This window comes from Malaclemys terrapin, chromosome 8 (assembly GCF_027887155.1).
Source record: "Malaclemys terrapin pileata isolate rMalTer1 chromosome 8, rMalTer1.hap1, whole genome shotgun sequence".
NCBI classification, from domain to species: domain Eukaryota; kingdom Metazoa; phylum Chordata; order Testudines; family Emydidae; genus Malaclemys; species Malaclemys terrapin.
In genome coordinates this window covers 48625344-48641342 of record NC_071512.1, presented here as the reverse complement: position 1 = coordinate 48641342, position 15999 = coordinate 48625344, and the positions used below count along the sequence as shown (strand labels likewise).

The window sequence follows — 15999 nt, the reverse complement described above, 5'->3', positions numbered from 1 at the left end:
TTGTTGTGGTTCATGAAGGTGCAGCAGCAGCTCCAGAAACAGCCACGTCAGAGACTTATTAACCCATGTGTACTGCCAGGGGACCAGCCAAACTCAGCCCCTCTGGGCACAAGCACTAGGACCAGAAGATGGCTGCTATCCCCATTGGGAGAGGAGTCTTTGGCTCTGATGGCAGAGGCACATGTGCTGTGTACTGAGCTTTGCACAAGATGCTTCTGCCAGGGGCAGGTAGCTACTATCTTGGCCCAGTTGGAAGAGAATAATCATCAGCAACTCTGAGATTGTGCCCGGAGGGCAGCCGAGTGTATGGAGTGGGCAGATCATTGGCCCGAACCCAAGATCCAAATAATAGGGCTTGATAGCATGCCTGTGAAGACGTAGACATGGGAATGCCAGGCCCAGCCCCCCAGACTGGTGAAGATGGCGCAGCAGCCAGGAGAATATCTGGAGGTGATTCCATTGCTGAGATCATCACCACCACAGCTGCATCCTAAAGTGGAGGGGCAGTCAGGCTGACAGAGGGCCTTGGGCACTGCAAGGGGAGAGCCAAAAAAAGGCATTCGCCAAAAATACATGGGGAACCACTTGTCTCTTCCACAGTGTGTGCCTCATGTAGGAGGCTAGAGTTGTGGGGGAGATATGAGCTATCTGAGGCCATGAGGTCTGGGGTAATCAGGGCTGTAGAGGGCTCATGCAGATAGAAGGCCATGTCGGGACAGCACTTTGCCTAGTGCCTGTGAGGTACGCCCACATGCTAGTACGGGGAGCTTCCTCACAGCTGAGCCATTGCAGATAGCAGGAGCCATTCGGGTCACCTGCTGCCATGACAACTCCCAGATGTACTGGGTACTGCAACCCCCTATAGACAAGGGCGCAAGAGGGGTGCACACTGCTCTTATCAGTTGTACTGGGGAGAGATGGGGGTACATTCATGCCCCCTGAGGCCCCCAGGGGTGATCATGGACCTCAGTCAGGACACAGAAACTCAGCAGCTAACAAAGGGTCCAGGTCTCCTGGCAGCAGCGTGAGACTTCAGGAAATGGATCTTGAATGGTGAAAACAAGGGTGTAGCATTGCTGTGGTCCCCGGTGTAAGGCTGCTGAATGGCTGGCTGGCTGGCTCATCAAGGCGAGTGTGGCTTGTCAACTCCATCAGGAATATAAGGGGAAACCAGCAGAGAGAAAGTGTGAGAGTGTGTGTGTGTGTGTGTGTGTGTGTGTGTGTGTGTGTGTGTGTGTTGCGTTCTCTTTATACACGTTGTATGCCTTCTGTCTCCTTAGGCTAGGGGTGGCTAACCTTTGGCTCCGGAGCCGCATGTGGCTCTTCAGGAATTTAATATGCAGCTCCTTGCACAGGTGCTGACTCCGGGGTTGGAGCTACAGGTGCCAACTTTTCACTGCTCAACCCCAGGCCCTGCCCCCACTCCACCCCTTTCCCCAAGGCTCCTGCTCCTTCCCCTGAGCCTGCTACACCCTTGCTCCTCCCCATTCCATCCCAGAGCCTCCTGTACACTGCGAAACAGTGGGCAGGAGGGAGGGGCAGGTGCTGATCAGCGGGGCTGCCGGCGAGCAGGAGGTGGCGGGAGGGGGGGCTGCTGATGTATTAGTGTGGCTCTTTGGCAATGTACATTGGTAAGTTCTGGCTCTTTCTCAAGCTCAGGTTGGCCACCCCTGCCTTAGACTGTAAACTCACCAGGGAGGGGATTGTGTCTTTGCATGTGAGCAGTAAATAATAATAAAGGAGGCAAGAGCAAGGATAGATGAGGTCCGGAGGGAAACACTCAGGGAGGAAGCTTAGGCTGAGATTGATGCCACTGTAGCCAACCCCCAGGAAGGGGGTGAGTCTAGACACAGATTATGGGGCTGTGTGCGCTTTAGAGGATGGGGTAGGGACGTGGCCTGGTCACCTAGACTAATGCTTGGAGACTGGTATTCCTTTGGCTGTAACTGTTTGAACTTGTGATTTCCTCACTTTTTAGAGTTTGCGTTGTTGGGAGAAAACCCAACGAACAGCCTTAAGTCCATGATATCTGTGTGTGTGTGTGTGTGTGTGTGTGTGTGTGTGTGTGTGTGTGTGTGTGTGCGCGCGCGCACACTATGGGATTCCCAGAAGCAGTCAGCGGTAGCCGAACTCTGTTCTCGGGGAAGCCAGTGAGGCTTTTACTGCAGCTGTCAATGAGAGCAGAGTATGGCCATTGTGGGGCCCTTTGGAGAACCCTGTCCATTTAGTCTAAGGCATTTTGAGACCCTTTCAAATACAAGGTGAGACTGAAATGGGCACTGTTTTAATGGGCTTCCTTGGAGCCAAACTTGCCCGTGCTAGTGGCTCAGGGTTCTGGAGAAACATCACTTGTAGCACACTGGATCCCATGTGCCTTGATCCGGTTTCCATGGAAGTCAATGGGCATCTTTCCATTGATGTCGCTGGGCACCAGCCGCATCATGGTGCAGCATTTCCCAATCCGGGTGGGGGGCACAGCTAGCCAACTGGGTGATAACTCACCAAACGGGCTATAGCCAAAGGCCACAGCACCTAAAATGAATCAACATTTTCTTGGGCTTCTCTATGAGGCTGCCCGGGAGCAAGAGCTCTTTCTTCATCCTAAGAAATAAAGTGGGGGCTTCCCAACCAGCCAAATAGCCAAGCACCGCATTCGTTGTCTGAACGATTTTCTCTCGTTTCATCAGTGGATGGAATAAAAAAATCCCTTTAAAATAGTTAGGCACAATAGGAACGGTAGGTCTGTTCTGAACACCCCCACCCCGCTCCCCCTTTCTGATAGCCGTAATGACCCTGCAAACACTAAATGGCATTTGAGTGCATTAAACAGCAAACTCTCTGGTGACATAGCAATTACGGCTCTGAAATAGATTTGGTGCGTCACGGAAGATAAGGGTTTTGAAAGTTGCTGTTGTGATTATAGCTTGTAACGCCAACAAATAACAGGCTTCAAAATAAGAGGCTGCCAAAAGAGCCATTGTGGTTTTGCCTCAGTGATGGCACGTAAATTGCTATTCATGTCCTAAGTGTACTTGAGTATGCCAGTCTCCGGGCAGCAGAGTTGGCTCAGTGTCTCTCTTTACACAGCCTGTCATTGTTGGGCTGATAATCTGTGGTAATTGCTGCCTCTTGCAATGGTCAGAGATGTGTAAGGGCGTATGCTGTGTCTTCCGTGAAGCCATCAGCAATGTGTGTCTGTCCCTGTGTGTGGTGTTTGGACAAAAGTGACTGCGGGTGCCTGCTTACTGTCTGACCTTGGGCATTTGTGTCGATAGGTGTACGTGCTGTGTGTGCACAGTGTGAGGACGGGTGTCCGCAGGCAGAGGAGGCATGTGTGTGTGTGTGTGTGTGTGTGTGTGTGGTATATGGATACAATGTGACCGCAGGTGAGTCTATATATGAATGTATACAGAGGGGGAATATAAGCCGCTGCCTTAAGCTGAGTGTGTGTGTCAATGTATGTATGAGTGTAGTGTGACTGCAAGTGTTTGTATGCAAGGCCTCTACGTTGTGCGTGTGTGCTTATGTGTACACAAAGTGAATGTCTGCCATAGGCTGTATATGCGTGTGGAAGTATCTATTAGAGCTGTGTGAATAGGGATATTTTTTTTTGTTTGAACTGAAAAATAAAATTAAAACAATTCATTTTGGGTTGACATGAAATGAAAATTTTTCAGTGAACCAAAAAACTTGGAAAAGTGTTGCTTGGAGTGGCATGTAAATATTTTGTTTCTTTCCTGAGTTTAACCTTTTTTAAAATAAAACTGAAGTAAAATTTGAAACAAAGAAGTTGTTTCATGTCCAAAAATCAAGCTGTTTCATTTAGAAAACACTAAAATCGAAATTTTGTTTTTGTTGAGAATTTTGGTGCAACTGAAACAATTCAGCAAATTCAACACAAATCCACAAAATGTTTCCATCGACCTGAATCTGCATATTTGGGGCAGGGGAGTTTTGGCTGAAAATTTCCATCTGGCTCTAGTATAGGTACGCACATGTATGCCATCTGAGTGTGTCTGAGCGCACAGGGTTTGTATGCAGTGTGTGTGTGTGTGTGTGTGTGTGCACGCGCACTCTGTGTGTGTCTGTGTATTCTGCGTCTGCACAAAACTGTTCTTTCATGGACAGCCTGTTGTAGCAATTGATACAGAGTAGCTTGGTCTGCCGCTGTTTGTCTGGCTGGGTTTGTCCCTCCTTTCTGTAGCCTACACTGCTGATGCATCCCCCATGTTTGGTGGCTGCGGGGCATTTCCTCCTGTTAGGATCATTTCTCCCCAGCCGTGCCATTGCTGGAGGGATTTAGGCAGGGAATCAGGCACACCCCACCCACCTCTGCCCACGGTAGCTGTGGTAACGGCATATGGCCAGTTTGCAGACACACATGCTTGGTGCTGACATCAGCCACTTTGGGGCACCCCATCATATTTCTGGGCTGCAAATGAGACTTGCATACAGGACCAGGCTAGCTCAGGCTGTCACAGGCAGTGATGGATTCTCTGCGTCAGCGGAGAAGTACGGAGGTAGGTGCAGAGGAGGAGAGGCAAGAGAGAGATGGCTCAGGCATATCGTAAACAGGACAGCGGCTGCCACCGACTTGGGCGCTGGCAGGAATTTGGAAGGATTAATTAAAGTAGCATCGAATCAATGTCAGAGCGAGGTAAGGAGGCTGTGTGCACATCTGTTTCTCTCCAAAGGGGCCAGGCAGCTAGGGGAGAGAGGCAGCAGCCAAGGAATGGCTGGTAATGTTCTATTCCCCTTTTCCTTCTACCATAGTCTCCTGTAGTGTAGCAGGTCCCTCTTCCCTACTCTAATGATGTGGCAGTGGCTAGAAAAGCACCATGTCTTTATCCATCATCTCCCTAAGAGAGAGACACTCCACAGCCTGGGATACAGTTGAGACAGCCCCACTCTGCTTTGCAAACAGCCATCAGGATCATGGGCCAACCTGTGACTGTGGCATCCCTGGGGCTGCTGATGGAAGGAACAGAGAGACCGTGGCGTTTGTGGTGCCAGCCCACAGAACAGTGGGGTTTTCCTGCTCGCCAACACGGTGAATTTGTTGTGGAGTCACTGAGAGAGAATAAATCCAGAAACCCAGGAGGTCATTGCACAAAGTCCTTTCCCAGATGGTAATTGCACTTTAAGACAAACGAGCACTCAGAGGTGGCTTGTTAGTGGTTTTTATTCTACTTAATAACCCGCAGGAAAGCCAGGCGGGGGATTACCCTGGGTGTTGACATGGCAATAAGGAAGGTCAGCCAGCATCCCAAATTCCGCAGCATCAGACACAGCTCAGGTCCTGCGGGCCAGCCAGAGTTTCGCTGGGATCCTGGGGCCAGTTCAGCCATGAGGGCCCCTTTTCTGGGGTTGGTTCCTGCATAGAAAGGGATTTCCTGAGGCCCCCTAGGCCAGCCTGGATTGGGGGCGCCTACTCCTGAGAGTGTGCTCACCATAGAGATCACAACCCCATTGGCCTTTAAATGGCACGAGAGACCTGAGCAATTTCATGTCTAGAATACTCTTCCTCCCCAAGGGGTTCTCAGCCCCTTTGTCAGGGCCCTGTCTCCTCCCAGCTTTCCCTGCTTTCATACTGCTGCCCATTAGCAAGACCCAGCCTCACATCCTTCCAGCCAGAGAGGACTTCCATCGTTACCCCCACAGGGGGCGTGGTAGTTACCGTACACGATGTGCACCCAGCTCCTCCGGTTACGCTACTTCCCCCTTCTGCCATCCTAGCTCTCTCTGTCTCTTTTTCCTGGCATGGCGGAGCATCAGCCCAGGAGCAGGTCTCCATTATAGCACCTTAGGCTATTCGGTGCTGGTAATAGGGGCCAGGCAGGCCGAGTCCTCTGGTTAACCCCAGAAGAAGACAAGCGCAGGCAGGTTCTCTCCACGTGGCCATGCCAACATGCCTCAACTGGAAGGGCCAGTCTGGTGGGCGAGAGGGGAACCCTGTTTCCATGGCCTTTCTTGAGTCTCTGGTTTCTCAGCTGAAGCTGTTAGCCGGGGGCTGGTCAGTGCTAGTCCGTAACTCTTAGCAGTATGGTGCTTTTCATCTTTCGAAGCATTAGCTGATCCCCACCTGCAACATCCCTGCAAGGCAGGCAGGCTTTGTTATCCCCCTTTCGAAGCTGGCCAGGTGAGCCCAAAGCTGCCCAGGGAGAGGTGGTGTGAGAGCTGGGGTTGTGACTCCCTGATGCAGCACAAGGAGAGTTTCTGTGGGGGCCCATGAGACCCTCGCCTTGGGAAGTGTGACATGTTTTCTGTTGTCCCTGTGTATGGGGATACCTGGTTCTGTGAGGTGTTGGGGAGAAGCACTTTAGACCCTCAATGGTGGTGCTGGGTTTTCTGACATGGACACTTGACCATTAGAAACTGGATGGTGGGCGTCCAAACCTCAAAGATGTCAAAGATCCATCAGAGAGTGACAGCTTTTAGTCACTGCCACCTCAGTGATATTTAACTGGTGATCAAGGTGGTACCACTGAAGGGATCCATTTTTCATTCCTGACCCCCTACACCATGCAGCCCCTCCATGCGGGACAGTCTTTCAGTATGACTGGAAAGCCAGCATAGAATCATAAGGCCTGGAACAGATCCGAAAAGGTCTTCTAGTCCTGTCCCCTGCACTGAGGCAGGACTAAGTATTATCTAGACCATCCCTGACAGGTGTTTGTCTAACCCGATTTTAAAACGTAATTTGCATGTAATTTCAAGATTATACTGATCCTGCTTGGTGGTGCCCGGCAGCTCCCCTCACTCCCCAATGGAAAGCGCATGTCTGTGCAGCCGTGCCTGCCCCAAAATGACCTCGGAATGCTTGGGATTTTTTCTTTACATGTTCAGAGGGTGCCTCTGTCTATTCCAGGTATCACCTTGCACGTGTATCCCATGGAGCCAGCAGGCTATTAGCAGAACCAGGAATTTAATCTGGCCTCTTACCCCTGTATCTTAAGATGGCATCTAGATGATGATGCAACCATGATAAAAACTTGAAAGCAAATTTCACGCGAGTGAAAAGGGCCAGCTCAACAGTCCCTAGAGAGAGCTGCTGCCACCACACTGCCTCCCCAGACTTGCAAGCATCTCGTGCTTCCCTGAAACACGCTGCTCTTCAACTCCCAGCTTTCTGGAGCCCTCTTTAGAGTTCAGCTTGAATCTGCCAGCTCGATGAGTCACTCCAAGCCACATCAGCTTAAACTCAGTGTATGGCTTCGTTTCACACCCAGGGACGCATGCATGAAGGGACCGTTTTACTGTTGCACTTGATGGCTGAAAAATATCTCCTACATAGGAAAAATCACGCAGTATGTGGCAACTTTGCAACCCACACAAAAGAAAGTACAATCCGTTGGGCGGGTAGTGATGAAACGGGTCAAGCCAGATAATGGGGAGGTGGAGCAATGGCTCAGGGCACTCCACCTCTGCCAAACCCCATCCCATCAGATTCTGCATCCAATAGGATGTGCTGGTGTATTTCAGGTACAGAGGAGAGACAAAGCCCGCCTCCTAGTCGAAGGCGATTTGCATGGATGGCCAGCCAGTCACAAAAAGTGTGTCTACACCTGCAGGCGACCGACCCACATCAGCACTGGGCACTGCTCCTGTGTTTGTGTTTTGTGTGTGTGTGTGTGTGTATGTACGTACAACGCCTAGCACAAAGGGCTCCAGGACTGGAGTTTCTAGACACTAGACTTATACAAATAATCATAATAGTATAAACAGGGCAGAGATACAGCGTTTCGCTCTGCTTTGAGCTGCACCGGGCCAGATGTCCAAGTTTTGCCAGCATAGACACGCCCAAAATGTTTGGGTTGGAAAGTTTCAACTTTTCACCCAAAATCTGACAATGTTTGGGTTTGGACTGAACGTTTTCGGGGTTTTGACCAAAAAATGTTGAGAGAAGTGCTTTCCGTGAAAATGGTGGTTTAGTCGAAACCCCAGTTTTCTGGTTTTGACAGACAAATGTTGACCAGCCCTAATTTGGGGGTATCACCATCCGCCGGCCCCGTGCAGCACGAGGTTGTGGGACGCAGTCAATCAAAGTCTGCTCTCACCTCAAGTACTGCACAGGGTGGGGAGGCAAGTCTGTGGCTGTGCTTGAGGGCCCGTACTGAGCAAATACGGGCAAGTGGAAGCAGCCTCTGGTCAGCAAAGCCAATGGTGGGGATGGAGTCTGCCTGTGAGGTGGTGTTCAGGGCAGGTTGCCCCCTGGGGCAGGACTGAGGTACCATGGGGCTGAGGGACAGATTTTTAAAGGTACTGAAGTGCCTGAAGATGAGCCGGGCCTTCTGTCTCCAGTAATATGGAGCTGCTTGGCAATAACAGCATGTGCGAAGTGGCTGGAGCATGGTAGGAACCTGCCGGGGGTAGGGGAGAAGGGAACGTTGAGTTTGGCCGTCCTGTTGATATAAAGAGACTGACTGAGCTCTTTGTTTCCCTCAGGCTAATGGAGGTTGGCAAGATGCTACTACCCCCTCATCAGTGACTTCCCCCACAGAAGGCCCTGGCAGCGTCCACTCTGATACCTCCAACTGATCTCCCAGCAAATCGCATCCCTGGCTGACCCCAGCCCCACTCAGGGCCGGGGGTGGGAGGGGAGGGTGCTCTCCTGACACTGAAGCAGTCAGACTGGAGGTGGAACCAATCGGCTAAACACAACAAGAGTCGCCTTCTCTTCTCTTTGTCGGGATGCTTTTTTCAGCCAATCTGGACACTTCTTTATACTCTTTTTCCCTTTCTTTTCTGGGCAGAAGCCACCTCTTCCCTCACCACCACCCCCGCCCCAACCTTCTCCCTGAAGGATATTTTCAACAGTTAGAAGAATTTAAAGAGGGGGGGGGGAAAAAAACCACCACCACCAACAAAAGCATCTGTCCATTTCCATGCTGGTGTTTTGAGGAGCCAAAATTTACCTCACTCCTTTGCTAACAGGCAACCCACCTCCTTCAGCTTCTCTTGCGCTCACACTACCTCTTAGCAGGAATACTTCACATCCGCTCTCTCTTCTGCTGCTGCTTCACCACTCTTCTGGTTCTGGGGACAGAGCTAACAGGACGCTTTCCTGTTCCGAAGCGATCCCAAAACCTCAGTGAGTCACCCCCGGGGCATTTCCAGTGACAGGGCGGATAAATGCATTCCCAGTGCTGCCAGGGGTGTAGGAAAAGGGAGCAAAACTCCTCTGCTGGGGCTCTCCTTGCTTTCAAAAGGTACCAGGACATTGTGCTTGCAAACAGGTGTAAACAGCAAACGCTAACCCTTCCCTCTGCCACTGTACTTTGCCTCAGACCCCAAACACCAGCCGTTCAGCTCTGCAGCAAACACACATGGCATTTGCCAGTGTGCGAAGGAACCAAAAATAGCCAATATTCTTTGCATCATGGTACTTCTAGGAAGGAAACAGCAGAGAGCAGTGAGTGAGAAACTGTGGGCGTCTGTAATGCTAACACTTAGCACTTATAGTTTTACCCAATCAAAGCACTGCAGAAACACCGATGAGCGATTGATGGGGCCGATTTGCACGACACTTATGATGTTAGCACTGAGAGCGTTGCACTGGGTTTGAAAAGCAAGCCAGGCCTGGCCCGTGTTGTGTTCTGAGGGGGTGTGCATGCCTACCTGCTCGGGGGCTGGATGGGCTCTGGGGTGCCCTTTCTGCAATTACAGTGAGAAACAGGCTCATGTACCCATTGGTACAATTTTGCCCTTAAAAGGTGTTCAGATAGCATCCTGTGAATTAGCAGGCATGAATGTTCCTTATAGCCAAGCAGATGAGCAGTGAAGACTGAAGGGTGAGGGAAGAGATGGATGCACACAGTCAATACATAAGTTGAATGGACTGGATACTTTCAGTAGCTATTAATAAACCAGGGGGAAAATGCCCCATAAACTAAATAATTTTCTAGTTTGGGGATTTCTTTCAAATTAAGGGGCTAGTTTCAGTCCCGCCCCTTTTTGTGAATCTAAGATGTGACATAAGTACTAAAATAAATCATGTAACATTCCACCCAGCCAATCGGCAGCCAGGAACTTTCAGCATTTTGTAGCAGGAGGGTTTGCTCCCAGGGTTGGTTCTCCTGCAGCGCTTGGTCAGCTGTAGGGAGGAGGGGCTCCTGATTGGCCAAGAAGGTGCCGGGGTTTATTCCTGGTGGAACGTTCCATTGCACACTAACAAAACAAAATGAGATAAGGAGGGAAGAATACAGCCAACAGTAACTTTTGCAACAGAGTTAAAATAGATTGATCTTTGTCTTCAGCTGGAGGCCTCTCTGGTGTGAGGGTGGCATTTCAAATGGGTGAACATAAAGCAGGGCAGCTCTGGCGGCAAGCCCTCCTGGGCAGGAGGGCAGCCTGCATTTAAAGTGCTGCTTGTGCAATGGGAGGGAATTGTTGCCTTTAATGGGCGGGATGTTATGAAAATATGCCCCATCTTCTCTTTTATGAACTACAGTCCTGAGCCTGAAAACACATACGTGCAGTGGTCCCATTGATCTCAGAAGCATCAAGCTAGACATGTGCGAGAGTGTCTCAAAGTCTAAGTCTTAAGAGGATCTCTGTGTGGGGGTTAATTATGCATAAATTGCTAAATGTGCTAAATTGCAGAGCCATGTGATCATCAGTATCTATCCATGCACCTTTGAGCATATCACCTGCACTCTGGCTACTGATCTCCACTGGCTTTTTTTCTACCAATTCCAGTATTAGTATAGTGCAATTATTGAGCTGCTTCAAGTAGCCGCCATTTGAAATCAAAGCTCTGCCAGAAAAATAGCCATCCCTCCACTGACAAAAATGTAGATTGGTTTGAGGCCAGACATGGGCAATAAACAGTCCCGCAAAAGTTTATGGCCTTGAGATACTGAACCCCTGCAAAAGCTAGAATTGGGAGCATGATTCTGTTGAAATGGGAAGGTCCCAACTTACCAACAGGATGTACACCACTTGCTAATAACCCTGGGAGGCTCCAACGTATTGGCTTTGAAATTTGTGCCTATTTTTTAAATAGATGAGCTAATTTGACTGGATTGTGTAGGTTTCTAAAATGTAGATACTTAGATCTCCCTCCCGCCCCCGAGTCTTGTACAGTTGGATTCAAAGCTTTTTAGAAACTTGGACAAAAAATGACCAACAAATTCTCTCGCTTTCTTCCTACAATTTTCCAGTCAGCTGTGGTGCTGAGACACCCAGGTTTAGAGGTGGAGGGATACAAAAAATAGTCCCAATTAAGGTCCAACATGTGAGGGCCCCTCCCCCCCCCCACTTTACCCACAATGGTAAGCAGTTACTCCCACAAGTAGTCCCTGCATTCTAGTTCATTGTTATTCATCGTTGTAACTACTCACCAGTGGGAGTAAATTGCCCCATTCGGTCCTAAGCGTTTAAAAATTGTCTAGACCATCCCTACCCAGCATGTATAGGACACATGATGGGGCAGCGTGCTATCCTTGGACTGACTGGGATAGCGCATGATGCTGCCAGTCGAGCGGCGTCCCATCCCACACCTGTGTCTGTAAAGCTTTTATACCGCATCCCGCCATCACGTATTCTCTCTCACCTCGTAGCTAGGTGATACACACACAAACACCAAATCACCCCCCAGATGTTCTCCCAATATGGTGTCTTGGCTACATCACAGCCTAGGGCCTTGGTCTATCCAAGAACTTAAGCACATGCTTAACTTGAAGCATGTGACCAGTCCTGTTGAAGTCAGTGATTTCAGTTGGCAAATGGGAGTGCTTATGGGCTTACAATTCAGCATGTGCTTAAGTACTTTGCTGGAGTGGGGTCTGTGGTCCAGATCCTGTGACTGGCTCTAGACAGGTGGACCCCCACACACACACCCCACTGCCTGCATGGTGCCTCAGTGAAATGAAGAGGCCTCCATGTAGGTGCAAGGGCCGTCTGCAGAGCCAGCTGTGATGGTACCTCTTGAAAATGAATCATTTGATAAACAGATTTAAAGTCATGCCAACATAAAGCAACCTGCCCCTGGCGATCCCTGGTCTGCTTGAGAATCGAATTGCGTGCCATCCACCTCCAGTGCAGCAGGGACCAGTCCTCGGAAGCAGTTAGCTGGAGCTGCATTTATCCTCCCTACAGTTATCTCCCTCTCATTCTCCCATTCCCCACGGCATGACATTGACTCCTTTATGGTATTTAATGCGTCATGTTTTTCGGTTTCCTTTTTCATTCCTTTTACATTTGTTGTTGTTGCTGACTGGTCGGTTGCCTTTTTCTCACAAACTTTGAATTTTTTTTCTTTTTTCTGCCCAGAAAATCCTAACTTCGATACCAAAAAACAAAAAAAACAAAATGAAACAAAAATAAAAAACAAAAACAAAAAAACCTGCAGAAAATTTAAAAAAAAATAAAAAAAAATAAAAATAAAAAAAAACCCTTGATGATTCTTTCAGCTTTATTAACATTTTCCATTGTTTCTTGCGATTTGTGTCTTGTTCTTTGTAGCATTGATGATAATGAACATTTGATAATGAATGTTCTTGTATATTCAGATAAAGGAAAAAAACCAAAAAAGCAGTCTGAATTTAATAGTGTTTATAATAAAAAAAAAATTAAAAATGACCCTCATAGCACGCAAAAGTGAACGGGGAAGAATTTCCACTCCAGTTCTTTCTGTGGCAAAAAGCGCTTCATTCCTGTATAGTTTATAATACCAAACTACCTACATTCATCTTCTCTTTTGGTTTGGTTTTTTTCCATGTTTTTTTAATTTTATTTTGTTTTTAATTTTCTCGCATTTGTGAATTAGTTCAAGAATGCTAGAAAACTGTAGAGTTGTGCACACTCATTTCCTCTTACACAATGTTTAAAAAGTGACAGTAATTCATTTTGTAAAACTTAAAAAAAAAAATGGTTGGAATAGTGAGCATAATAGGTACATTCTAACACTTTATGTTTATTAACGTTGAGACCCAGTTAATTACATTTTCTTTTTGTTTTGCGTTCCTGTTTTTTTCCTTTCAGGGGCAATTATGATGATGATGATTATGATTATTATTATTATTTTTAAATTGTCCAGGACTATGGCCTTGTAAACTTCCCTTCCTCCACTTTTGATGTATATTCAAGGTGATGTGAAAAGCTTAATTGGCAAAAATCCATTTTTTGGTTTGATTTTTCTCATGGAATCAGATCTGCTCTGAAAGGACTTCACCCTGTTTCCCCTCCCTGAAAATTCAAACATTGCTGATCTTGGGCTCGCTTGCTCAAGTTCAGTGGAAGTTATGAGCCTACATACCTTTGTAGAGCTGGGCCTAAGTGCCATGGTGTGGGCCAAGACACTCATTCTGCTAGGTGCTGAGTGCTTCGGCAAAGGGATGAGCACTTGCAGGTGCAAGATTTAGCTATGGACCCCAAACCACACCTACTTAGCAAAGCTTTTCAGCATGTGCTTAAGTGCAGTTACGCTCAACTGAGCACATGGTGAAAGTTAAGCACTTGCTAAACGTTAGGATGTTTCAAAGGAATTTAAGGTTGTTCAGCACCCAGATCCGGTTGCATCTCTGTCTTAAGTGCTGTTGAAAATCCCAGGCTGAACTGCTTTGCTGAATAGGGATGGACTTCATACTTAAATGCTTTCTTGAATCAGGGCCCCTGTGAAATGCAAGACTTAGTCTCTGAGCTCAACCTTTTCAAATTGTAGCAGGCCCAGCCTTTCACAGTGCAGCTGGCAGTTTCTTTCTGAGCACTATCAAATGATAGGGGTTTGCTTTCCTTTTCATGATTGATCCCAGCAAAAACTTGCTGCTTCTCTTAGGGCTTGATCCAAACCTCATTAAAGCCAATGAAAGGCTCCAGTGAACTTCGGATCAGGTCTAAAAGCACTGGCCCAAAACACGGATGTTTACAAAAATATCACTCCAGAACTTTGGCCGTTACCATAGACTACATCAATATTTTGAATAAATGGATCCTCCTCTTCTGATCACCTTGTTAGAATTGGTGTGGAGTTTTTTTTCTCTCTATTGTGTATTGAGAAGCTTTCCCATTTCCTCATCGCCTGATCTAAACTCAGTTAGGACCTCATCCAAAGCCTACTGACGTCAATGGAAATACTTTTTCACACAGCGTGCAATTAGATTGGAACTCATTGCCACACAATGTCACCGAGGCCAAGAATATAGCAAGATTCAAAAAGGAGTTGAAGATTTATATGGATAACAGGGATATCTAGAGTTACAATGCTAATAAAGAGTATTGGAAGGGAGAGAAAAAACTCCTGTTTCAGGGATTAAACCAATCTCTATTAGGCTCAGGATGAGCCCTTCATGGGCCGGGGGGAGTGAGGGAGGTCGCCCCACATCTGCCTATTGTGGAGTTTCTTGCACCTTCCTCTGAAGCATCCCTTGCTTGCCACTGTTGGAGACAGGATACTGGATTATACAGATCGTGGGTCTGGACCAGTATGACTGTCCTAGGAAAAGAATTCCACGTACCTCCAGTGGGCTTTGGATCAGACGCTAAAGTAGAACACACTTTCATCAGTGCATGAACTGGACAGGAAGATTGGAGATGAGTAAGAGCTGGGCCTGTGGCCTCCGATCCTGTGACCACTTACACATGTGCTTAAATTTACATGCATCAGGAGGAGGTGACTGATTTTACCGGGCCACCTCCCATGCAGAAAGTTAAGCACGTGTATAACTGTTTGTAGAACCAGAGGGCTGTATTTGGAAGGCAGACGTAGTTAGCATGATAAAGGAAAATAAAACTCCAGTTAACTCCTGAAAATGATACAGTTAAAGGTCACACTTCAAGGAGAGAGGTTTATAAAACCATTAAACCTTTTTTTCTTTTAAAGAGGTCCAAAAAAACCCTCAACTTTTCACATCACTGGTTGTTTTTGCTTTTTATCTTGAAGCTTCCTAGATTACTTTTGCTTTCACACTCATGTTAGTGTTATAATTATTAAAATATAAATCAGACATTGCAGGGTTTTTTTTAAAAAAATTCTCATTGCAAACCTTTTCTTCTTGTAAAGATGTTCCAGTTGTTCTGAATTGTTTTTTCTTTGCTTTGCTTTTTTTTTTTCCTAATGGATTCCGATTATAAAACCTAAAAAGACTCTGCTGTGACTTGGTTTTGAAACTTTAAGCTTTTCTGCTTCTGTAAAGACAAAGGCCTATGTCTTTTTGACCCCAACTGAAACTTTTATGTTCTATAATGTTACTAACAAGGTGTAGGTTTTACAGTCTCCTGATTTGTACTGGTAATGCATATTCCAAATAAATAGTTTCTTTTGTTGCAAACACTGGTGTATTTCTTGCAAGCAAAACCAACCTGCTGAACAGGGCCGGCTCCAGGCTTGGGGCGGCAGATTGTTGGAGGCGGCATTCTGCCCAATCCTAGGGCGGCACGGCCGCTTTTTTTTATTTTATTTTATTTTTTTTTGTTCTTGTTCCGCTCCGGTCACCCTGTAGGGGGCGGCGGCACGGAGAACCAGAGCGCCCTGCAGGGCAGTCCTCTTACTTCCCTCCCCGCCGACTGGAGCCCTCGCGGCAGGAGGCGGCGCAGCGGGAGGGGCCGCATGGCAGCGCCCCCGCTGTAGCCCTGGCCGCCCCCCTCTCTCTCTCTCCTGCCCGTGCCCTCTACCTGCCCTCCCCCCCCCCAGCCGGTCCCCCTGCACCCGCGCTCCGGCCGCGCCGCAGGTTTTTTGTTTTTTTTTTTTTGCTTTGCTGTTCTGGCTGCCCTGTTGTTTTTTGCTTGGGGCGGCCAAAAAGCCAGAGCCGGCCCTGCTGCTCAACATGTATGGTATTTTATATTCAAAGGCAAAACATAAGTGTGACACAAAGCGGAAGCTAGTTGGAAAGTCAATTTGAAGGGCTGTGTATTAATCAACTCACATTCACCCCAAACCCAGCTCTGCCAATGCACCTCAATCCTGACCTGCAACACTGTCATACCACAGAGCTGAGGCATCCATAGATCTCGGAATGCTTCACAAAGGAGGTCAGTATCATTAGGCCTATATTACAGATG

At 47.8% G+C, this 15999-nt stretch overlaps 1 protein-coding gene across 3 annotated transcripts in view; it reads left to right on the top strand.

The window, feature by feature from the left end:
* Positions 1 to 15269, top strand: part of PBX1 (PBX homeobox 1) — a 247062-nt gene extending 231793 nt beyond the window's left edge. For 2 of the 3 annotated variants that reach the window (XM_054037024.1, XM_054037023.1), the window contains exon 9: positions 8446 to 15269. In XM_054037024.1, coding sequence (XP_053892999.1) covers positions 8446 to 8538 — 93 coding nt within the window. In that variant the 3' untranslated portion in view covers positions 8539 to 15269. The remainder of the gene's footprint in view (positions 1 to 8445) is intronic. The other variant, XM_054037025.1, reaches the window with a different exon arrangement.
* Positions 15270 to 15999: the final 730 nt, after the last annotated feature.